Below are 24,267 nucleotides of genomic sequence, written 5' to 3'. Positions count from 1 at the left end.
GCACTACCTCCTGGGCCATTAAGACCTGGACCCCTTGGCAGAGGCTTTATCTGCTACAGAACAGGGTGGTTACTGTACAACAGTACTGTATTACAGAACAGGGCACCAGGCTGAACTGTGGGACAAACAGAGGTTTGTGTTGCAGGTGTGAGGTAGCTAGCTAGTAAACATTATCCCACCGTGGAACAAAGTGATGTCACTTGCCCTGACACCTGAGGCAGTGTCTGCCTCGCCCAACCAAGGCCATGGGCTGTGTCCCAAATGGCAACCTATTCCCTATATACTGTACAAAGGGCTCTGGTCAAAAGTAGTGCACTACATAGGGAATAGGTTGCCATTTGGAATACAGTCGTTCAGTCTTCATGACATATAGCCTTTGTACATGGACCACTGCCACCAGGGGGAACCTTCTTTTAACAGCTCTTTTGTAGCACTACGGACTATTAAGACTGTAACACACACTGTAACACACAGTCACCCACCGGCCAGCACATGGAAAACAATAAACAATGCTCTTTCGGACTCCATTGGACTATTAAACATGGAGAAGGGTGAAGTTGCCCTTAGACACTGATCTTGGGTCAGTTTAACATTGTCCCCCACTAATGGTTAAGGTTAGGATTGGGGGAGGGGGAAGCTGATCCTAGATCTGTACCTAGGGGATTCTGGAGCAAAAACACACTGGAACACTTTGAATACTTTATTTGGATCCACAGTCTGAGCATCAAGAAAGAAAATAACCCAATATAGAGGTCAAAGGTCACATTGATTCCTACCATTATAGAGATGTTAAGAGATCACAACATTGTATCTGTCCCACCACTGTGGCCATCTCCATTTTGAAGTAGTTAATTTTCTTATTTTACTACTATGAGTTGGTAAACAAACTGGAAGGGTGCATACTGCCACCTGGACTGTGTTATTTAAACAGGTATAAAGCCAAGGTTGGCAATTCACTGCCACCTGCAGTTATGGAATGTTTGCTCACCAGTTTAATTCATTGGCTGATGACCTCGATGGAATTATGTGATCCTTCCTTAACCCACAGGAAGTCCCACCCAGTTGACTACTTCAAAATGGTGAAAGTCCTCAATGTTACTGCCCATGTTAAAACAGGCTTTTGGGCACACTAAAATAGATAGAGATGCTTCTATCTATCTTGATGGGACTTATAGGCTATCTCCCAAATGGGCCCTGGTCAAAAGAAGTTCGCTACATAGAGAATAGGGTGCCATTCTGGTCAAAAGAAGTGCACTACGTAAGGAACAGGGTGCCATTTGGGACCCAGACATGGACATACAGGTGTTGGTGTATGTATATTTCATATCTAAGAGACATTTGTAACCCAAGACTCATCTGGAGCTGCATTCAACTGGACTTTTTTCTTCCATTTTTGTCGGAATTGAAAAAAAAAATGCAAAAAGAGAGGAACCTTATGTACCCTGATGTCACAGCCCATCCTTTACCCTGAGGTCACAGCCCATCCTTTACCCTGAGGTCATGGCCCATCCTTTACCCTGAGGTCACAGCCCATCCTTTACCCTGAGGTCACAGCCCATCCTTTACCCTGAGGTCATGGCCCATCCTTTACCCTGAGGTCACAACCCATCCTTTACCCTGAGGTCACGGCCCATCCTTTACCCTGTTGTCACGGCCCATCCTTTACCCTGAGGTCACAGCCCATCCTTTACCCTGAGGTCATAGCCCATCCTTTACACTGGGCTCAATTTGGCCACTTTCCTCTAAAGCAATGCACTGTGGGACCAGGGTTGGGGTTGGGTTAGAGAGTGATTTGCATCCCAAATGGCATCCGATTTCCTATTTATGGTCAAAAGTAGTGCACTACAGAGAATAGGGTGTAATTTGGGACGCAGCCAGGGTCTTCCACCACCTCTGTTGTTGTTTTGTAAATCTGTATTTGGCACTTTATCAGACGGACCCACCCTGCTGCATATCTGCATAAAATATTTAACAATAAATATGTCTGCTAAATGAGTCAAATGTAAATGTAGATAAAATAACTGACTGTGATCAGATCTTCCCGGGGTGTGAACCAATATTAAGTGTACACTCATACACTGGTTCACTACTTCCCACCAATCTCAAAGCATTGCATTGGTGGAGGCATGTAATTTCCTTTCAAATCAGTGAAGGGAAATGAACAAGCGCAACACGTTGGGAGGAAGGAGAGACCATTGGCAAATATAGTCAGGGATGAATTGATTGGAAGAAAAAGCTCAGTGGACAGAGCTTAGTGACAGGCCAGTGTGCAGGGTTTACAGGGAGAGTCAAATAAGAAAAGGCCTTACGGGTGGTAGGATGGAGGGCATTACACACAGGTTGTGACCCACATGGTTGCCAGTTTGAATCCCAGTTGTGACTTGTTTTCCAACCTGAACGAATCACCTTTCTAATCTACTGACGTTCTAAATGAGTCGACTGGTGCTTTCCCCCCTGCTAGTGCAGTGGACTAGGAACTGGGATAGGGACCAGGTTACAGGTTCTAATCTTGTGGACTAGGAACTGGGATAGGGACCAGGTTACAGGTTCTAATCTTGTGGACTAGGCACTGAGATAGGGACCAGGTTACAGGTTCTAATCTTGTGGACTAGGCACTGGGATAGGGACCAGAATGTTACAGGTTCTAATCTTGTGGACTAGGAACTGGAATAGGGACCAGGTTACAGGTTCTAATCTACCTTTTCTCAAAGAATGACCACAGAAGACTTCCAGATAAGAACAGCATTCTTTGTTTTATTGATCACAGATTTCAGAGTGTAGTATCTGAGGCATCAATCAATCAATCAATCAATCAATCAATCAATCAATCAATCAATCAGACTTTAAACAAAAACACAACAAGCAGCTCACACAGGAGCCAGGTGAACAACAGGTCAGTAGCAGAGGCACCTGGTTCACCTGGTCTAGTTTGGTATAAAAAGGTGGAGAAACGTAACCCAGGTGGGTCATTTGGCATGGAGTTGGCAAAGCCGGGTCAATCAGACAAACAGAAGAACACACACATGGACACACCCACACCTAACACTAGACTGGTCTCCCAGAGCCTACTTCAAATACTAAATAAATATCCGTTTTTAAGAACCTCCAAGGATGACCACAGATCACATGACCAACTACATGATGTCAAGGCAGCGATCGCAGAGGGTTCCACATTCTGCCGCAGAACCTTTCTCTATCAGGTACCAGAATATTTCTCTGTCAGGTTCTAGAATGTCTCTCTCTCTCAGTTTCTAGAATGTCTATCTGTCAGGTTCTAGAATTCCATGCTGGGTTCTCTCAGATCAGAGGCCCATCCAGGAGACCCAGTCAGGGAAGTCCTCCACCTCTCCCATCTCACTGAGGCTCTGCTCTCCATCACCGTGGACCAGGGTCAGCTTGTAGCGCAGACGTACCTTACGCTGGAGGGAGATAACACACAAACCATCACCATTCTAATCAAACACACCTGAAACCTGGGAGGGAGGATAACACACAAACCATCACCATTCTAATCAAACACACCTGAAACCTGGGAGGGAGGATAACACACAAACCATCACCATTCTAATCAAAACACACCTAATGCTGGAGGGAGATAACACACAAACCATCACCATTCTAATCAAACACACCTAACGCTGGAGGGAGATAACACACAAACCATCACCATTCTAATCAAACACACCTAACGCTGGAGGGAGATAACACACAAACCATCACCATTCTAATCAAACACACCTAACGCTGGAGGGAGATAACACACAAACCATCACCATTCTAATCAAACACACCTAACGCTGGAGGGAGATAACACACAAACCATCACCATTCTAATCAAACACACCTAACGCTGGAGGGAGATAACACACAAACCATCAACCATTCCATCAAAGGCACATTGTCAACAAGCCACTGTACTTGACATTCAAAGTTAATAAACCCTTGAGATAGCATCCACAGCTTTTACCCTGAATGTGATCGCCACGAACGTCGGGGAGATTGCCTTTAAAAGCCACATTGTTGACAGTGAAGTTCACTTGTTGATGATGCGCCTATGAATGAATGCCGGCCAAGTCACAGGTCTGACGATAACAAAACTATCTCTGTGTTTCCAGTTTGTCAGGTTGAGCAGTAGACTCACCCTGTGTGGGTTGGAGAGGAGCAGTATCTGAGAGAGGGCAGCAGGGGGAAGCAGAGGGTTGTAGGAGGGGAGGTCATTCCCTGAAGACGGCTGGAGCTTCACTGTCATGGTCTGGAGGACAGACAGAGAGATCAGTCAGCTAGCCAGTGAGCCAGCCAGTCATTCAGTAAGATCAATCAATCAGTCCATCAATCAATCAGTCCAGGGTTCTCACACCTTCTTAAACATCAAATTCAAGGACTTTCCAGGCCCAATTCCCTCAAATTCAAGGACCCGTGGGAACCCTGACAGTCAGTCATTCAATCAGTCATTCAGTCAACCAGTCATTGCTGGAAACGAAGGATTCATTAGACAAGGAGAGAGACTGTTTAAAGTTAAAACCTTCAAGCATTGGAAGGACTTAAAGAATGTAGGAGTTTAAAAATGTCTTGTCCATGTTTGGGCGTTTGTCTGTTACCTTGGGAACAGCAGCCTGAAACAGGATGTCTTTAACAGGAAGTGAGGAGGTGTTCACCGTGGAGACGATAACCACAGCAACGTTAGGGTGTCCCGGGGGCGGGTCTTTGGCAAAATGGAGGGAAACATGGACGCCATTCTGGTCGTACACTGTGATCGGCTCCAATCGACCTATCGGAGACATTCAGGAAATGAACACCTCAGACGTGCCAACATGGAACAGATGACTTGAAATAGAAAATACCAGAGGTATCCATTAACATGAATGACTACAGATAACTGTAGTGACAACACTGTAACTCCTAGTGTGCATCCAAAATGGCTCCTTATATAGTGCACCCATAGGGCTCTGGTCAAAAGAAGTGCACTCTAAAGGAATTAGGATGCAATTTGGGACACACATATTCTGTGTATTACTGTGTTTAACCTGTTGGGGCTAGGGGGCAGTATTTTCACGGCCGGATGAAAAACGTACCCAATCTGAACAGGTTACTACTCTGGCCCAGAAACTAGAATATGCATATTATAGTAGATTTGGATAGAAAACACTCTGAAGTTTCTAAAACTGTTTGAATGGTGTCTGTAAGTATAACAGGACTCGGCAAAAACCTGAGAAAAATACAAGCAGGAAATGAAAATCTTGTGGCTGTACTATTTTCAAGTCATTGCCAATGGAACACACAGTGACAAAGGATTCAATGACAAAAACTAGGGCTGTGTTCCGAATGGTACCCTTTTACCAGTTATCCCTGGTTAAAAACAGTGCACTCTATAGGGAATAGGGTGCCATTTTAGGACACAACCTTACTTGGTTTAATGGATTCCAGCGGGACGTGGATCTCTGATAAGGATTCTGGGAGATTGAAGCTCTCTGATTTCACTGGAGATCCTGACTCTGTCATTGGCTGACTCTGTGAGTTTGATGGTGATCCTGACATCACAATTGGACGATTCTGAAGGAACGCCCTGATAGGAAGAAGAAAAGATTGAATCATCGAGGCATCTCTGTCTCAAGGCATCTCTGTCTCTCGCTTTCTTTCTCAATCCATCCATCCATCCCTCACCAGTCAGTCCCATTTGACGAGCCACTGCCGCAACCCCGGGCCACCAGTGGGTGGTCTCTCCCTCCACACACCCACGTGGTCAGGGAATGGTCTCTCCCTGTGTTCTCCTCTCCTCCTCTCATCTGAAATAAAGGGGGGTGGAGAATAGGCATCTGTGTTGAAGAGGAACAAATCAGTGTAAATATGATCTGGTGTTGTTATGACCCTATGGGCCCTGGTCTAAAGTTGTGCACTATGTAGGGAATAGGGTGCCATTCTGGTCAAAAATAGTGTACTATGTAGGGAATAGTGAGCCATTCTGGTCAAAAGTAGTGCACTATGTAGGGAATAGGGAGCCATTTAGGGCGCATACAGAGGTAAATGGTACCTGGAGTAGTTCATGGTAGTATGTGCTGCTCTGGCTTTGAGACGATGCTGGTTTATGCAGCCCTGAATAAAGAACACATGTATCCCTGTTAACATTAGACACAGAACCACATCATGAACATGTCAACACAAACACTATTACAGTCCAGATACAGGAAGTGAATACTGTTTCATAACACATCTGGATCATGAAGACATCACAGCAGAAACATCCACATGAAAGGGGGGACGTTCTAAAGAAACAGAACCTGTACGAACCTGTCACGTCCAGATCGATTAGAGATAGGAGAGTACTGTTGAGCCGTTGACGGGAGAGAGGAGAGGAGGGAGGGGAGGAAGAGGGAGGAGGGGTGCCAAGGCGAGGCTGGGAGGTAGAGGGGGAGGAGGACAGGGAGGAGACGTGGTGGGGAGGTGAGACGGAGGAAGACATGTCTTTAGAAGGTGGTCTATGGGTCTGTGGAGAGTCCAGGGCCGACAGGTCTATTAGATGGTAACTCTTTATCTCTCTGGGGCTGCTGGGACCTGGGGATGGAGACTATATGAAAATACAACTACTGAGATTCACACTGAAACAACACGTCCTCTACACTACAACACTAGAACAGAACACAGAACACTAGAACACACACAAGGTACTCTGTCCTAGGGATAGAGACAACACTCCACTGACATGACAACACAGAGACATTCAGACTGAAACACCACTACAACACTAGAACACACACACGGTTCTCTGCCAAATTGAAAACCTTGGAGGGGGGAGGAACAAACACAAGACAACACACACTGTTAGTAGACCTTGACAGACAAAACCACAATGTATGAGTGGTGTAGAGAGGAGCTAGACAGATGTACCGTTGTTTATGGAGCCCTCTCCTCCTCCTCCTCTCATCCTGTTGCTCTCTCTCCCCCCCATCATATCTTTATACATGTTGACCACCAGGGTCAGCTCATCATTGGCCTGCAGGATCTGAGCTGGAATGAAAGGAACACAACATGAAAGACAATAAATTGGGCAGCAGGTAACCTAGCTAGCAGTTAGAGCATTGGGTCAGTTACCTAGCTAGAGGTTAGAGCATTGGGTCAGTAACCTAGCTAGCAGTTAGAGCATTGGGCCAGTAACCTAGCTAGCGGTTAGAGCATTGGGTCAGTAACCTAGCTAGCAGTTAGAGCATTGGGTCAGTAACCAGCAGGTAACCTAGCTAGCAGTTAGAGCATTGGGTCAGTAACGTAGCTAGCAGTTAGAGCATTGGGTCAGTAACCAGCAGGTAACCTAGCTAGCAGTTAGAGCATTGGGTCAGTAACCTAGCTAGCAGTTAGAGCATTGGGTCAGTAACCAGCAGGTAGCCTAGCTAGCAGTTAGAGCATTGGGTCAGTAACCTAGCTAGCTAGCAGTGAGAGCATTGGGTCAGTAACCAGCAGGTAACCTAGCTAGCAGTTAGAGCATTGGGTCAGTAACCTAGCTAGCAGTTAGAGCATTGGGTCAGTAACCTAGCTAGCAGTTAGAGCATTGGGCCAGTAACCTAGCTAGCAGTTACAGCATTGGGTCAGTAACCTAGCTAGCAGTTAGAGCATTGGGTCAGTAACCTAGCTAGCAGTTAGAGCATTGGGTCAGTAACCTAGCTAGCAGTTACAGCATTGGGTCAGTAACCTAGCTAGCAGTTAGAGCATTGGGTCAGTAACCTAGCTAGCAGTTAGAGCATTGGGCAGTAACTAGCTGGTAGCCTAGCTAGCAGTTACAGCATTGGGTCAGTAACCAGCAGGAAGCCTAGCTAGCAGTTAGAGCATTGGGTCAGTAACCAGCAGGTAACCTCGCTAGCAGTTAGAGCATTGGGTCAGTAACCAGCAGGTAACCTAGCTAGCAGTTAGAGCATTGGGTCAGTAACCTAGCTAGCAGTTAGAGCATTGGGCCCCCCCCAGAGGCTGGTTCCTCTCTACCTGGTACAGCCACAAGACTGGCCACCCCCCAGAGCCTGGTTCCTCTCTACCTGGTACAGCCAGAAGAGGACTGGCCTCCCCCCAGAGCCTGGTTCCTCTCTACCTGGTACAGCCACAAGACTGGCCACCCCCCAGAGCCTGGCTCCTCTCTACCTGGTACAGCCAGAAGAGGACTGGCCTCCCCCCAGAGCCTGGTTCCTCTCTACCTGGTACAGCCACAAGACTGGCCACCCCCCAGAGCCTGGTTCCTCTCTACCTGGTACAGCCAGAAGAGGACTGGCCACCCCCCAGAGCTTGGTTCCTCTCTACCTGGTACAGCCACAAGACTGGCCACCCCCCCAGAGCCTGGTTCCTCTCTACCTGGTACAGCCAGAAGACTGGCCACCCCCCAGAGCCTGGTTCCTCTCTACCTGGTACAGCCAGAAGACTGGCCACCCCCCAGAGCCTGGTTCCTCTCTACCTGGTACAGCCAGAAGACTGGCCACCCCCCAGAGCCTGGTTCCTCTCTACCTGGTACAGCCAGAAGACTGGCCACCCCCCAGAGCCTGGTTCCTCTCTACCTGGTACAGCCAGAAGACTGGCCACCCCCCAGAGCCTGGTTCCTCTCTACCTGGTACAGCCAGAAGACTGGCCACCCCCCCAGAGCCTGGTTCCTCTCTACCTGGTACAGCCAGAAGAGGACTGGCCACCCCCCAGAGCCTGGTTCCTCTCTACCTGGTACAGCCAGAAGAGGACTGGCCTCCCCCCAGAGCCTGGTTCCTCTCTACCTGGTACAGCCACAAGACTGGCCACCCCCCCAGAGCCTGGTTCCTCTCTACCTGGTACAGCCAGAAGAGGACTGGCCACCCCCCAGAGCCTGGTTCCTCTCTAGGTTTCTCCTAGGTTCTTGCCTTTCTAGAGACTAAATGATCAATGTAGATCTGGATACATAGAGACTAAATAATCAACGTAGATCTGGATACATAGAGACTAAATAATCAACGTAGATCTGGATACATAGAGACTAAATAATCAACGTAGATCTGGATACATAGAGACTAAATAATCAACGTAGATCTGGATACATAGAGACTAAATAACCAACGTAGATATGAATACATAGAGACTAAATGATCAACGTAGATCTGGATACATAGAGACTAAATGATCAACGTAGATCTGGATACATAGAGACTAAATGATCAACGTAGATCTGGATACATAGAGACTAAATAACCAACGTAGATAAATTACCTAAAGCTTCGTCATCGTCGACGGTGTCACTGGCCAATCGGAAAAGGTTGGGTCTGAGCCTATCACAGCTCTCGTAGAGGGCCTACAGGAAGGTCAGGATACACAGTCATGTGTTAGTACCGTCTGTGTACAGCACACACACACGGTATCTGTTTAGTGTACACACACACACACACACACACACACACACACACACACACACACACACACACACACACACACACACACACACACCTACCTTCAGGTGGTCAGTGTGGTGTGTGGAGGGCCCAGTGAGACAGTGTTGACAGAGAGAAACAGCCCCATACCTTCAGGTGGTCAGTGTGGTGTGTGGAGGGCCCAGTTAGACAGTGTTGACAGAGAGAAACAGCCCCATACCTTCAGGTGGTCAGTGTGGTGTGTGGAGGGCCCAGTGAGACAGTGTTGACAGAGAGAAACAGCCCCATACCTTCAGGTGGTCAGTGTGGTGTGTGGAGGGCCCAGTTAGACAGTGTTGACAGAGAGAAACAGCCCCATACCTTCAGGTGGTCAGTGTGGTGTGTGGAGGGCCCAGTGAGACAGTGTTGACAGAGAGAAACAGCCCCATACCTTCAGGTGGTCAGTGTGGTGTGTGGAGGGCCCAGTGAGACAGTGTTGACAGAGAGAAACAGCCCCATACCTTCAGGTGGTCAGTGTGGTGTGTGGAGGGCCCAGTGAGACAGTGTTGCCGTAGTAACTCTCTCAGCTGTCTGGTTCTGCTAGCGACCTCCTCCAGGGTAGAGACACGTCTCGATACACGCTCCGCTTTCTGCTGCTCCTACAGACAATAATACAGCAGTCAACCATCACTAACATGCGCACACACACACACACACACACACACACACACACACACACACACACACACACACACACACACACACACACACAGTCTCACTTCTTTGATGGTGTTCTTGATCAGTCTGTTGGCTGTCTGCAGATCTTCAGGACTACTGCTCTTCAGGAGTGTGGCTAACAACTGTAAACACACACACATTAAGAGAGATAAGACAAGAAGATCAACTAAAAAAGGCTTTCTCTCTCACACACACACACCTTGGCCTTGTCCTCCTGGTTGAACACAGAGTCCTCAGCTCTCTGTGAGGGAGGAGGCATCACAATGGTGTCTGGGAGTTTAGGGTCCTTCTTCACAAGGCCTGAAGAACAGACACGGAGAGACAATGAGTGGTTGTTTCCCCAAACGCCACCCGGTTCTCTTTACAGAGCCCGACCTTTGACCTGGGCCCACAGGTTGTAACGGTTCTGTATCATAGTGGACCTTGTTTTTTTAAACATGCGCTGGGCCTCCTGTAACTAAGCTGTAACAGTTCTAAGGTGCTAGAGTTCTAAGGTAGCGATAGACCTCCTGGTTCTAAGGTGCTAGAGTTCTAAGGCATAACGGTTATGAGCAGTAACAGACCTTGTTTCCTGAGTGATAGGCCTCCTGGTTCTAAGGTGCTAGAGTTCTAAGGTATAACAGCTCTGAGTAGTGGTTCAAAGGTTCTGAGGTGTTGTAATGGACCTTGTTTCTTCAGCATGCGGTAGGCCTCCTGAATCTTGGGTTCTTCTTTGAGCCACAAAGTCCAGCTGTACAGAACCTCCGTCACTCTCAGCTTTACCTCCGCACCACTCCACTGACCCAGGAACTGCAGATCAATCAATCACATGTATTTTCTAAAGCCCTTTTAACTTCAGCAGCAGTCACAAAGAGCTCTACAGTAACCCAGCCTAAACCACAGTAACCCAGCCTAAACCACAAAGAGCTCTACAGTAACCCAGCCTAAACCACAGTAACCCAGCCTAAACCATAAAGAGCTCTACAGTAACCCAGCCTAAACCACAAAGAGCTCTACAGTAACCCAGCCTAAACCACAAAGAGCTCTATAGTAACCCAGCCTAAACTACAGTAACCCAGCCTAAACCATAAAGAGCTCTACAGTAACCCAGCCTAAACCATAAAGAGCTCTACAGTAACCCAGCCTAAACCACAAAGAGCTCTACAGTAACCCAGCCTAAACCACAAAGAGCTCTACAGTAACCCAGCCTAAACCAAAGAGCTCTACAGTAACCCAGCCTAAACCACAAAGAGCTCTACAGTAACCCAGCCTAAACTACAGTAACCCAGCCTAAACCACAAAGAGCTCTACAGTAACCCAGCCTAAACTACAGTAACCCAGCCTAAACCATAAAGAGCTCTACAGTAACCCAGCCTAAACCAAAGAGCTCTACAGTAACCCAGCCTAAACCACAAAGAGCTCTACAGTAACCCAGCCTAAACCACAAAGAGCTCTACAGTAACCCAGCCTAAACCAAAGAGCTCTACAGTAACCGAGCCTAAACCACAAAGAGCTCTACAGTAACCCAGCCTAAACTACAGTAACCCAGCCTAAACCATAAAGAGCAAGCAATGAGGAGGCAGAAGCACAAGAGGGATGGATGGATGGATGGGTGAGTGAATTAATTCATCAACTGTTATCTCAGATAGACAGCCCCTATTAAAAAGCCTTTGATCATTCATCAGTCTCTATCACACCTTAAATGATGATTAATGTTCTTACATACAATAACTGACTGGATTAAACTGGAGACACTGATAACACAACACCCCTTTAATACAATAACTGACTGGATTACACTGGAGACACTATTAACACAACGCCCCTTTAATACAATAACTGACTGGATTACACTGGAGACACTGACAACACAATGCCTCTTTAACCTCACTAGGGTAGGGGGCAGTATTTTCATGGCCGGATGAAAAACGTACCCAAATTAAACGGCCTACTACTCGGGCCCAGGAACTAGAATATGCATATTATTAGTAGATTTGGATAGAAAACACTCTGAAGTTTCTAAAACTGTTTGAATGATGTCTGTGAGTATAACAGAACTCATATGGCAGGCGAAAACCTAAGAATCTAACCAGGAAGTGAAAATTCTGGTGCTTGTAGTCCTTTCAAGTCATTGCCAATCGAACACACAGTGAGTTAGGGTTCATTTTGCACTTCCTAAGGCTTCCACTAGATGTCAACAGTCTTTAGAAAGTTGTTTGAGGCGTCTATGATGAACAGAGACCAAATAAGAAGGCTGGGAAGTTGTAGACCCATCAGTTCATTGGTGCGCGTTCATGTGAGAAGGGACCTGTGTTCCAAAATGTTTTTCAAGACACTGGAACCGTCCGGTTGGAATATTACTGAAGTTTCACGTTCTAAAGGCCCTAAAGATTGATGCTTTACAACATTTGACATGTTTGAACGAACGTAAATATACATTTTTTTAAACTTTTCTTCCTGACATTTTCGGCGCGCTTCCTAGATTTGGAGTAGCTGAACTGAACGCGCGAACAACAAGGAGCTATTTGGACATAAATTATGGACTTTATCGAACAAAACAACATTTGCTGAGGACCTGGGATTCCTGGAAGTGCCTTCTGATGAAGATCATCAAAGGTAAGGGAATATTTCTAATGCTATTTAATATTTTAGATGACTCCAAGATGGCGGCTATCTGTATTGCCTGGTGTTGTTTTCTGAGCTCAGTACTCAGATTATTGCAGAGTGCTTTCCTCGTGAAGCTTTTTTGAAATCTTTCATAGCGTTAGCATAAAGGAGATGTTCATCTATAATTCTTTGAATGACAGTTTAATATTTTATCAACGTTTATGACGAGTATTTTTGTAAATTGTGGTGCTGATTTACCGGCAGTATTGGAGGCAAAATATTTTCTGAACGTCACGCGCTGATGTAAAATGCTGTTTTTAGATATAAATATGAACTTGATCGAACAAAAAATGCATGTATTGTGTAACATGATGTCCTAGGAGTGTCATCTGATGAAGATCGTCAAAGGTTAGTGCTTCATTTAGCTGTGTTTTGGGTATTTGTGATGCATGCTAGTTGCTTGGAAATGGCTGTGTGGTTATTTGTGTCTATGTACTCTCCTAACATAATCTAATCGGACAACGTGGTTCGATTCAGGAGAAGTGTATCTATAAAATGGTGTAAAATAGTCCTATGTTTGAGAACTTGGAATTATGACATTTTGTGGTTTTGAATTTGGCGCTCTGATTTTTCACTGGCTGTTGAATAGTGTGGGACGATTGCGTCTCACCTACCCTAGAGAGGTTTTAATACAATAACTGACTGGATTACACTGGAGACACTGATAACACAACACCCCTTTAATACAATAACTGACTGGATTACACTGGAGACACTGATAACACAACGCCCCTTTAATACAATAACTGACTGGATTACACTGGAGACACTATTAACACAACACCCCTTTAATACAATAACTGACTGGATTACACTGGAGACACTAACACAACTCCCCTTTAATACAATAACTGACTGGATTACACTGAAGACACTAACACAACTCCCCTTTAATACAATAACTGACTGGATTACACTGAAGACACTGATAACACAACACCCCTTTAATACAATAACTGACTGGATTACACTGGAGACACTAACACAACGCCCCTTTAATACAATAACTGACTGGATTACACTGAAGACACTAACACAACACCCCTTTAATACAATAACTGACTGGATTACACTGAAGACACTGATAACACAACACCCCTTTAATACAATAACTGACTGGATTACACTGGAGACACTAACACAACGCCCCTTTAATACAATAACTGACTGGATTACACTGGAGACACTAACACAACACCCCTTTAATACAATAACTGACTGGATTACACTGGAGACACTAACACAACGCCCCTTTAATACAATAACTGACTGGATTACACTGAAGACACTGATAACACAACACCCCTTTAATACAATAACTGACTGGATTACACTGGAGACACTAACACAACGCCCCTTTAATACAATAACTGACTGGATTACACTGGAGACACTAACACAACACCCCTTTAATACAATAACTGACTGGATTACACTGAAGACACTAACACAACACCCCTTTAATACAATAACTGACTGGATTACACTGAAGACACTAACACAACACCCCTTTAATACAATAACTGACTGGATTACACTGAAGACACTAACACAACTCCCCTTTAATACAATAACTGACTGGAGACACTGGAGACACTATTAACACAACGCCCCTTTAATACAATAACTGACTGGATTACACTGGAGACACTGATAACACAACACCCCTTTAATACAATAACTGACTGGATTACACTGGAGACACTGATAACACAACGCCCCTTTAATACAATAACTGACTGGATTACACTGAAGACACAACACCCCTTTAATACAATAACTGACTGGAGACACTGGAGACACTATTAACACAACGCCCCTTTAATACAATAACTGACTGGAGACACTGAAGACACTGATAACACAACGCCCCTTTAATACAATAACTGACTGGATTACACTGGAGACACTGATAACACAACGCCCCTTTAATACAATAACTGACTGGATTACACTGGAGACACTAACACAACGCCCCTTTAATACAATAACTGACTGGATTACACTGAAGACACTAACACAACACCCCTTTAATACAATAACTGACTGGAGACACTGGAGACACGAATAACATAACGCCCCTTTAATACAATAACTGACTGGAGACACTGGAGACACTGATAACACAACGCCCCTTTTATACAATCACTCCTTCCTGATACTGTTGCATAGAAACCTAACAGACTCTAGGTCCCAAATGGCACCCTATTCCCTTTCTAGTACACTACTTTTGACCAGGGCCCCAGTCAAGATAGGCTGCCATTTGGGCCCTGGTAGTGCATTATATAGGGAATAGGCTTCCATTTGGGATGACCACAGAAACTTTCCTTTCAAAACCATTGGGGTTACTCATACCTTTGGAGACAGGACTTTGATGAGTTCATTGAGGAAGCGGAACTTTGCCGCCTCACTGTGGAACCTCTTGCCACAGTTGTTCATGCAGGCTTCTAGAACCTGTGGGAAACGGTGATGTCAGAATTCTATAGGTTCTACAGGAAGTGTATCTACACTGTCTAGGAGCCCAAATGGAAAATCTTTTCCCTCCCAGTGAATGGAACTGAATGAAACTACTGAAACAGATCCCTTTAGGATCTCATCCCAGACACAGCACAGGAAATACAGTTTAGATTCAACGACCTTAGTTAACCATCAACAGGCATCACATGACCCCACACACACAGCCCTAAACATTAACAATGCCTTTGTCCCAAATGTCACCCTTTGTCGGCTCTGGTCAAAAGTAGTGCACTATATAGGGAATAGGGTGCATTTGGTACGTAACAAAGGACGGCCCTGTGTCACCACATGCTAACACATGGAACTGTTTTATGATGGTCATACCAAGGATCACTTAGCTATCTGATTTGGAATTTTAAGACCCCTTAAGGTATCAAAAATATATATATATAAAATGTATAGGATAAAACATTGAATTTGGCATTACTGCTGTTAGCCAATAGAAACACATTAAATAACAGATTCATTACATGGAACAACAGACAGTCCCCCCAAGAAATCTAAAGGAAGTTAGTTCTGAAGTGTCTGTCCTATATCTGAGATATATAACTAAAGATCAGGATATTTTTAATGATTTAACATGTATTTATCCCCTTATTTTAGGCACTAAACTATCTCCACATATCCTTCCATTCATTTGTTAAACTGATACCAGGGGATCTTCAGACGAGGCTTGTGAGTCTTGTGGGCGTCCTGGAGCAAAACGCAGAACGCCTTGGTGAGAGTCTCATCATTCAATAGAATGGTCATAATACTAGTGTTCAGGCCAAACCGTTCAGATGCTACTGACGTTTTCCTGAGCAGACTGATTTGTGGGATGTCTCCTGGTCTGACAAACACCTCTCTAGCTCTGCCACCTTTCACCTCAGATGTGGAAGGGCGATATCGGCGGATTGAGAAGCAGCCCATGCAACAACAAAAAAAAGATATCTCTAACTTAAACAGACGGATATTGATGGAGATTGTTGGATTAATGTTAATTAGATTTCCGCGGGGGACAGGAAATTGTAGGCTAAAAACCTGTCTCCCCCTTCACCTACTCTGATGAAGTGCATTTAACAAGTGACATCAATAACGGATCATAGCTTTCACCTGGATTCACCTGGTCAGTCTATGTCATGGCTGTCCAACCCTCTTCCTGGAGATCTACCATCCTGTGGGATTTCAGTCCAACCCTAATTTAACACTCCTGATTCTACTTATTAGCTGCTCAAAAAGACCTTAACTAGCTGAATCAGACATGTTACATTAGGGTTGGACTGAAAACCTACAGGACAGTAGACCTCCAGGAAGAGGGTTGGACTGAAAACCTACAGGACAGTAGATCTCCAGGAAGAGGGTTGGACTGAAAACCTACAGGACAGTAGATCTCCAGGAAGAGGGTTGGACTGAAAACCTACAGGAAGGTAGATCTCCAGGAAGAGGGTTGGACTGAAAACCTACAGGACAGTAGATCTCCAGGGAGAGGGTTGGACTGAAAACCTACAGGAAGGTAGATCTCCAGGAAGAGGGTTGGACTGAAAACCTACAGGACAGTAGATCTCCAGGGAGAGGGTTGGACTGAAAACCTACAGGACAGTAGATCTCCAGGAAGAGGGTTGGACTGAAAACCTACAGGACAGTAGATCTCCAGGAAGAGGGTTGGACTGAAAACCTACAGGACAGTAGATCTCCAGGAAGAGGGTTGGACTGAAAACCTACAGGACAGTAGATCTCCAGGAAGAGGGTTGGACTGAAAACCTACAGGACAGTAGATCTCCAGGAAGAGGGTTGGACTGAAAACCTACAGGACAGTAGATCTCCAGGAAGAGGGTTGGACTGAAAACCTACAGGAAGGTAGATCTCCAGGAAGAGGGTTGGACTGAAAACCTACAGGACAGTAGCTCTCCAGGAAGAGGGTTGGACTGAAAACCTACAGGACAGTAGCTCTCCAGGAAGAGGGTTGGACTGAAAACCTACAGGACAGTAGATCTCCAGGAAGAGGGTTGGACTGAAAACCTACAGGACAGTAGATCTCCAGGAAGAGGGTTGGACTGAAAACCTACAGGACAGTAGATCTCCAGGAAGAGGGTTGGACTGAAAACCTACAGGACATTAGATCTCCAGGAAGAGGGTTGGACTGAAAACCTACAGGACAGTAGATCTCCAGGAAGAGGGTTGGACTGAAAACCTACAGGACAGTAGATCTCCAGGAAGAGGGTTGGACTGAAAACCTACAGGACAGTAGATCTCCAGGGAGAGGGTTGGACTTAAAACCTACAGGACAGTAGATCTCCAGGAAGAGGGTTGGACTGAAAACCTACAGGACAGTAGCTCTCCAGGAAGAGGGTTGGACTGAAAACCTACAGGACAGTAGATCTCCAGGAAGAGGGTTGGACTGAAAACCTACAGGACAGTAGATCTCCAGGAAGAGGGTTGGACTGAAAACCTACAGGACAGTAGATCTCCAGGGAGAGGGTTGGACTGAAAACCTACAGGACAGTAGATCTCCAGGGAGAGGGTTGGACTTAAAACCTACAGGACAGTAGATCTCCAGGAAGAGGGTTGGACTGAAAACCTACAGGACAGTAGCTCTCCAGGAAGAGGGTTGGACTGAAAACCTACAGGACAGTAGATCTCCAGGAAGAGGGTTGGACTGAAAACCTACAGGACAGTAGATCTCCAGGAAGAGGGTTGGACTGAAAACCTACAGGACAGTAGATCTCCAGGAAGAGGGTTGGACTGAACCTACAGGACAGTAGATCTCCAGGAAGAAGGTTGGACAGACCTGGTCTATGTCATGGAAAGAGTTTCCTAATGAGTTCTTAATGTTTTGTATAGTCAGTGTGTAGGGAACAGGGTGCATCCATTGACAGACAGCCCCGTGTGTAGACTGAAGAGTGACCATTCTGCTTACCGCGCTACATGTGAGTAAATGAAAGTCGCACTCAAGTCATTCTCCATGCTCGATTCATTTGTTTAAACCCTGTTCTTCAAGCCTCCCATTGTTACCAGCCAGGTGAACTGTTAAACTTTATGTTAACCATTATGTCCTCTTAAACCATATTAGCCACTCTCTCCCTCCCTCTTTACTCTAGTTCCAGTTCTCTCTCTCGCTTCACTAACTAACAACGCGTGAAACCCTGGGTGCTCCTTCACGTGACAGAACCCACAAGAGCCAAGAGAAGCCACACAATGCATTTCCTTCATACCTTTCAACTTCTTACTGTGAGGGCCTGAAGGGCCTCTGCTGAGGAGACTGGATCTTCTGTTATATAGAGGGGTTGACCTGTTCATAAGCTGCCGTTTGGGGGACACAGGCTTCTCAACAGTTTTTACCCCCCAAGCCATAAGACTCCTGAACAGGTAATCAAATGGCTACCCGGACGTTTTGCATTGTGTGCCCCCCCCCCAACCCCTCTTTTAGGCTGCTGCTACTCTCTGTTTATCATATGCATAGTCACTTTAACTATACATTCATGTACATACTACCTCAACTGGGCCGACCAACCAGTGCCCCCGCACATTGGCTAACCGGGCTATCTGCATTGTGTCCCACCCACCACCCCCTCCTTTACACTGCTGCTACTCTCTGTTCATCATATATGCATAGTCACTTTAACCATATCTACATGTACATACTACCTCAATCAGCCTGACTAACCGGTGCCTGTATGTAGCCTCACTACTGTATATAGCCTCGCTACTGTATATAGCCTCTCTACTGTATATAGCCTCTCTACTGTATATAGCCTGTCTTTTTACTGTTGTTTTATTTCTTTACCTATTGTTCACCTAATACCTTTTTTGCACTATTGGTTAGAGCCTGTAAGTAAGCATTTCACTGTAAGGTCTAAAACCTCTTGTATTCGGCGCACGCGACAAATAAACTTTGATTTTACTATAGTATTATATAGTTATTACTATAGTATAATAATATGATGGTGTGTTGTCTTACTGTGAGGGCCTGCAGAGCCTCTCTCTGCTGTGGAGACTGGATCTTGTGGGCCAGGAGACGAGTAGCAACCTGAGGACTGGGAATAGGAGAGTAGATTTATAAACTACCAGTGTTTTCAAAACTAATACTATCTAACACTGCATTATATACAACATAAAAGACATCTGGTAAAAACAATCAGAGGGCATTTAGAATCCCTGTGGCCTACTGCTATAAATGGTTCTTTATGTCTCCTGGGAGACGTCCAACACTTTATTTTGAAGATAACATTACAGAAAAGGGAGGAGTGGTTTTCAGTGATGTCCCACACAACACACAAGTGGTTCCTCAGAACGATAGTGGAATCTAGATTACAAACTAATATGAAAACAACTTTGTGGTATTGGAAATAAATATTTCTTACCTGTGTAAAAAGCATGGTTTTGAAATATCTTGTCTAGCCTCTGCTGTGTCCAAGGTTACGTCCCATACGGTACCCTATTCCCTATATAGTGCACTACTTTGGACCAGAGACCTATGGGCCCTAGTGCTTTATACAGGGAAGGGTACTATTTGGGCTCCTTCTGTTAGTGCACCTGGTCATCAGTAGTTCACTATATATAGAATAGGTTGCCCTGGTCATCAGTAGTTCACTATATAGAGAATAGGTTGCCCTGGTCATCAGTAGTGTACTATATAGAGAATAGGTTGCCCTGGTCATCAGTAGTTCACTATATAGAGAATAGGTTGCCCTGGTCATCAGTAGTTCACTATATAGAGAATAGGTTGCCCTGGTCATCAGTAGTGTACTATATAGAGAATAGGTTGCCCTGGTCATCAGTAGTGTACTATATAGAGAATAGGTTGCCCTGGTCATCAGTAGTTCACTATATAGAGAATAGGTTGCCCTGGTCATCAGTAGTGTACTATATATAGAGAATAGGTTGCCCTGGTCATCAGTAGTTTACTATATAGAGAATAGGTTGCCCTGGTCATCAGTAGTGTACTATATAGAGAATAGGTTGCCCTGGTCATCAGTAGTTCACTATATAGAGAATAGGTTGCCCTGGTCATCAGTAGTTCACTATATATAGAATAGGTTGCCCTGGTCATCAGTAGTGTACTATATATAGAGAATAGGTTGCCCTGGTCATCAGTAGTTCACTATATAGAGAATAGGTTGCCCTGGTCATCAGTAGTGTACTATATAGAGAATAGGTTGCCCTGGTCATCAGTAGTTCACTATATAGAGAATAGGTTGCCCTGGTCATCAGTAGTTCACTATATAGAGAATAGGTTGCCCTGGTCATCAGTAGTGTACTATATAGAGAATAGGTTGCCCTGGTCATCAGTAGTTCACTATATAGAGAATAGGTTGCCCTGGTCATCAGTAGTTCACTATATAGAGAATAGGTTGCCCTGGTCATCAGTAGTTCACTATATAGAGAATAGGTTGCCCTGGTCATCAGTAGTGTACTATATAGAGAATAGGTTGCCCTGGTCATCAGTAGTTCACTATATAGAGAATAGGTTGCCCTGGTCATCAGTAGTTCACTATATAGAGAATAGGTTGCCCTGGTCATCAGTAGTGTACTATATAGAGAATAGGTTGCCCTGGTCATCAGTAGTGTACTATATAGAGAATAGGTTGCCCTGGTCATCAGTAGTTCACTATATAGAGAATAGGTTGCCCTGGTCATCAGTAGTGTACTATATATAGAGAATAGGTTGCCCTGGTCATCAGTAGTTTACTATATAGAGAATAGGTTGCCCTGGTCATCAGTAGTGTACTATATAGAGAATAGGTTGCCCTGGTCATCAGTAGTTCACTATATAGAGAATAGGTTGCCCTGGTCATCAGTAGTTCACTATATATAGAATAGGTTGCCCTGGTCATCAGTAGTGTACTATATATAGAGAATAGGTTGCCCTGGTCATCAGTAGTTCACTATATAGAGAATAGGTTGCCCTGGTCATCAGTAGTGTACTATATAGAGAATAGGTTGCCCTGGTCATCAGTAGTTCACTATATAGAGAATAGGTTGCCCTGGTCATCAGTAGTGTACTATATAGAGAATAGGTTGCCCTGGTCATCAGTAGTTCACTATATAGAGAATAGGTTTCCCTGGTCATCAGTAGTTCACTATATAGAGAATAGGTTGCCCTGGTCATCAGTAGTTCACTATATAGAGAATAGGTTTCCCTGGTCATCAGTAGTTCACTATATAGAGAATAGGTTGCCCTGGTCATCAGTAGTGTACTATATAGAGAATAGGTTGCCCTGGTCATCAGTAGTTCACTATATAGAGAATAGGTTGCCCTGGTCATCAGTAGTTCACTATATAGAGAATAGGTTGCCCTGGTCATCAGTAGTTCACTATATAGAGAATAGGTTGCCCTGGTCATCAGTAGTTCACTATATAGATAATAGGTTGCCCTGGTCATAAGCCTCCTGGTTGACCTGTTCATAAGCTGCCGTTTGGGGGACACAGCCATAGTGTCTACTCACCCATCAGCCTCCTGGTTGACCTGTTCATAGAAGCCCTGGATACAGTCCCACCGGTCTTCTGAGTTAGATGGGTCTGTGGCCTTGTCTGAGAGTGTGAGAGAGAGAGAGAAAGAAAGAAAGGAGAGAGATAGAGAGATCAATTAGCCTAGCTTTGCATTAGATGGGTCTGTGACCTTGCCTGGGATATAAATATAAACAAATATAGAAGAAGAAAGACAAACGTTTGCACTTCTGATCAAAAGAAGGTCCCTGCAAGTGTGTATTCTACAATGATGATGTTGTAACATTGAACTAGAACCGGATGCTCACTGTGCCGTGTAGTGGGTGTAGGCAGTGGTGTACTTTAAAGTACTACTACTTAACTCGTTTTTTGAGGTCTTTACCAGAGAACATCCCTGGTCATCCCTACTGGCTCTGATCTGGTGGACTCACTAAACACATGCTTCGTTTGTAAATTATGTCTTGAGTGTTGAAGTGTGTCCCTGGCTATCCATAAATAAAAAATATATATAAAAAATGGTGCCATATGGTTTGCTTAATATAAGGAATTTGAAATGATTTATACTTTTACTTTTGATACTTCAGTATATTTTAGCATTTACATTTGATACTTATATTTAAAACCATATACTTTTACTCATGTAGGATTTTACTGGGTGACGTTCACTATAAAGGTACCACTCAAGTATGAGAAGTTGGGTACTTTTTCCACCACTGGGTGTAAGTTAGTCGAGGGAAGGAGATTTTTAAAAAACATCTGGATGAGCGCATGACTGGCTGACAAGATGTAGCCTGTCTCATACTTCCTGTTCTTTCAGAGCTATTTTGTTGCGTTTAAAAGAACATATTGGTAATACATTATAAAACTGCCCTTCACAATCAAACTTAGTAACTGTTTATTCTGTAATTCCCTCCGCGGAATTTGCTACAAAGGAAACATGAGATGTAAAAGGCCACTTCAATGCAGCGCGACAACAACGCAAGCCGAGAGACAGTTTCAACTAGTTACAGTAGCTGAACGTATTGCTCGCCATATTTGCAAGCGCTCATGAAAATGACGTGATATAAAGACTGTTTATTAAACTGGCGAGATCACTGCAAGGTTCAACTTTCAGTGACGCACAACTTCAAGACGCACCGTTTCCAACTGTGAACCACGAAACCAAAGTTATTGTCAAACGACAAAATATAATCGCACTACTATAAAGGAAATACATTTAACAAACTCTCTGAAGAAGAAAAAACGAATTCCCCGTGTCATTTAACTTACTCAACCACGATTCTAGGCTCTCTCCGCCACTCTGTCCGGTCGCCATGGCCTTTTGCAGTCGCCTTCCCCCGGTACTCGGTGTCTTCTCAAAACTTCACACCGTCCTGTTAACGGGCGGAAAGAACTGTCAACTCGTCTGAAGAGACCAGACCACAGCCGCGACATGTGACTCGAGTTGTGCTTAGTCAGAAGTTATGACGTTCCAAATTGTACCCTACTCCTAGTACACTCATTTTAACCAGATCCGTGTGGTTAAAAATAGTGCACTATAAAACGTAAAGGGTGAAATTTGGAATGTAAGTCACAGACCAATTATATTACAACTTCTCCGCGGCTGAGCCATGTCCCTAGGCTATGCAATGTAAACACATTTTTTTCACAGCAGGTTTTTTTAAAGATGTCACAACTTTTCCTTGGTGGTTTATGAGTTTGAGCTATAATGCAAATGTATTTATTTTATTTAACTTTTATTTTATCAGGGAGTCATACTGAGAGCAATGTCTCTTTTACAGATGAGCCTTGAATTAGATCAATTACAGAAAACCAATATCAATACCAAATGCAAGCAGAAAGCATAAACACGGTCATAAAACACAAACACATTCATCAGTAATAATGTCCCCAATCAGCTTTCTGAATGGACCTAGAGACACCAGAACAAACACATTCATCAGTAATAATGTCCTCAATCAGCTTTCTGAATGGACCTAGAGACACAAGAACAAACACATTCATCAGTAATAATGTCCCCAATCAGCTTTCTGAATTGACCTAGAGACGCCAGAACAAACACATTCATCAGTAATAATGTCCACAATCAGCTTTCTGAATTGACCTAGAGACACCAGAACAAACAGATTTAATAACATTTTGAAGATAGTTTTCTTGCACCTTATTTGTGGAACAAAAAGCTGATGTACCTAACTCAGTAGAGACCAAAAGGAGTTTCCAGAGTTAACCATCCCAGAGACCGGGTGTGGTAAAAAGGTTAGGCACGGTGAGACTTTTTGTAAAAATGCTTTATAAAATGAAAACACAGCAACGTGACATCAAAGATGGCCAACCAACTTACCATATACCTGACATAACTTTCATTCCATCTTTTTCTACATTTATTTTTAACCTTTATTTAACTAGGCAAGTCAGTTAAGAACAAATTCCTATTTACAATAACGGCCAAACGGGGAAGTGGGTTAACTGCCTTGTTCAGGGGCAGAACGACAGATTTTTACCTTGTCAGCTCGGGGATTCGATCTAGCAACCTTTTGGCTACTGGACAATCAACCGCTCTAACCACTAGGCTACCTGCCACCCCAAAATGGACAATCAACCGCTC

At 44.5% G+C, this 24,267-nt stretch overlaps 1 protein-coding gene and 1 long non-coding RNA gene across 2 annotated transcripts; one reads left to right on the top strand and one right to left on the bottom strand.

The window, feature by feature from the left end:
• Positions 1 to 1,020: 1,020 nt before the first annotated feature.
• Positions 1,021 to 1,995, top strand: LOC115178406 (uncharacterized). The gene is made up of 2 exons (XR_003872615.1): positions 1,021 to 1,447; positions 1,523 to 1,995. It is a non-coding gene; the product is annotated as an uncharacterized LOC115178406 (long non-coding RNA).
• Positions 1,996 to 2,734: 739 nt separating this feature from the next.
• Positions 2,735 to 23,578, bottom strand: LOC115177919 (ADP-ribosylation factor-binding protein GGA2). The gene is made up of 17 exons (XM_029738913.1): positions 22,932 to 23,578; positions 21,662 to 21,746; positions 19,174 to 19,249; positions 15,075 to 15,173; positions 10,739 to 10,862; positions 10,273 to 10,373; positions 10,115 to 10,195; positions 9,857 to 9,994; positions 9,199 to 9,280; positions 6,883 to 7,002; positions 6,286 to 6,549; positions 6,029 to 6,090; positions 5,662 to 5,783; positions 5,406 to 5,563; positions 4,599 to 4,768; positions 4,142 to 4,252; positions 2,735 to 3,419 (listed from the first exon to the last, which is right to left on the bottom strand). The coding sequence occupies exons 1-17, from the start codon at positions 22,975 to 22,977 to the stop codon at positions 3,303 to 3,305; spliced, it is 1,956 nt and encodes a 651-aa protein (XP_029594773.1). The 5' UTR covers positions 22,978 to 23,578; the 3' UTR covers positions 2,735 to 3,302.
• Between the last annotated feature and the right edge of the window lie 689 nt (positions 23,579 to 24,267).

The sequence above is a fragment of the Salmo trutta genome, chromosome 38 (assembly GCF_901001165.1).
Source record: "Salmo trutta chromosome 38, fSalTru1.1, whole genome shotgun sequence".
NCBI classification, from domain to species: Eukaryota; Metazoa; Chordata; class Actinopteri; order Salmoniformes; family Salmonidae; genus Salmo; species Salmo trutta.
The sequence above is the reverse complement of the archived record's forward strand: the minus strand, read 5'-3'. Positions and strand labels throughout refer to the sequence as shown.

Coding starts and splice junctions, on each gene's coding strand:
- LOC115177919 (XM_029738913.1), bottom strand. CDS start 22,977: ATGGCGACCGGACAGAGTGGCGGAGAGAGCCTAGAATCGTGGTTGA. Junction 19,250..21,661: donor GTCAACCAGGAGGCTGATGG/GTGAGTAGACAC, acceptor TCCTATTCCCAG/TCCTCAGGTTGCTACTCGTC. Junction 9,281..9,856: donor ACCACACTGACCACCTGAAG/GTATGGGGCTGT, acceptor ACCTTCCTGTAG/GCCCTCTACGAGAGCTGTGA.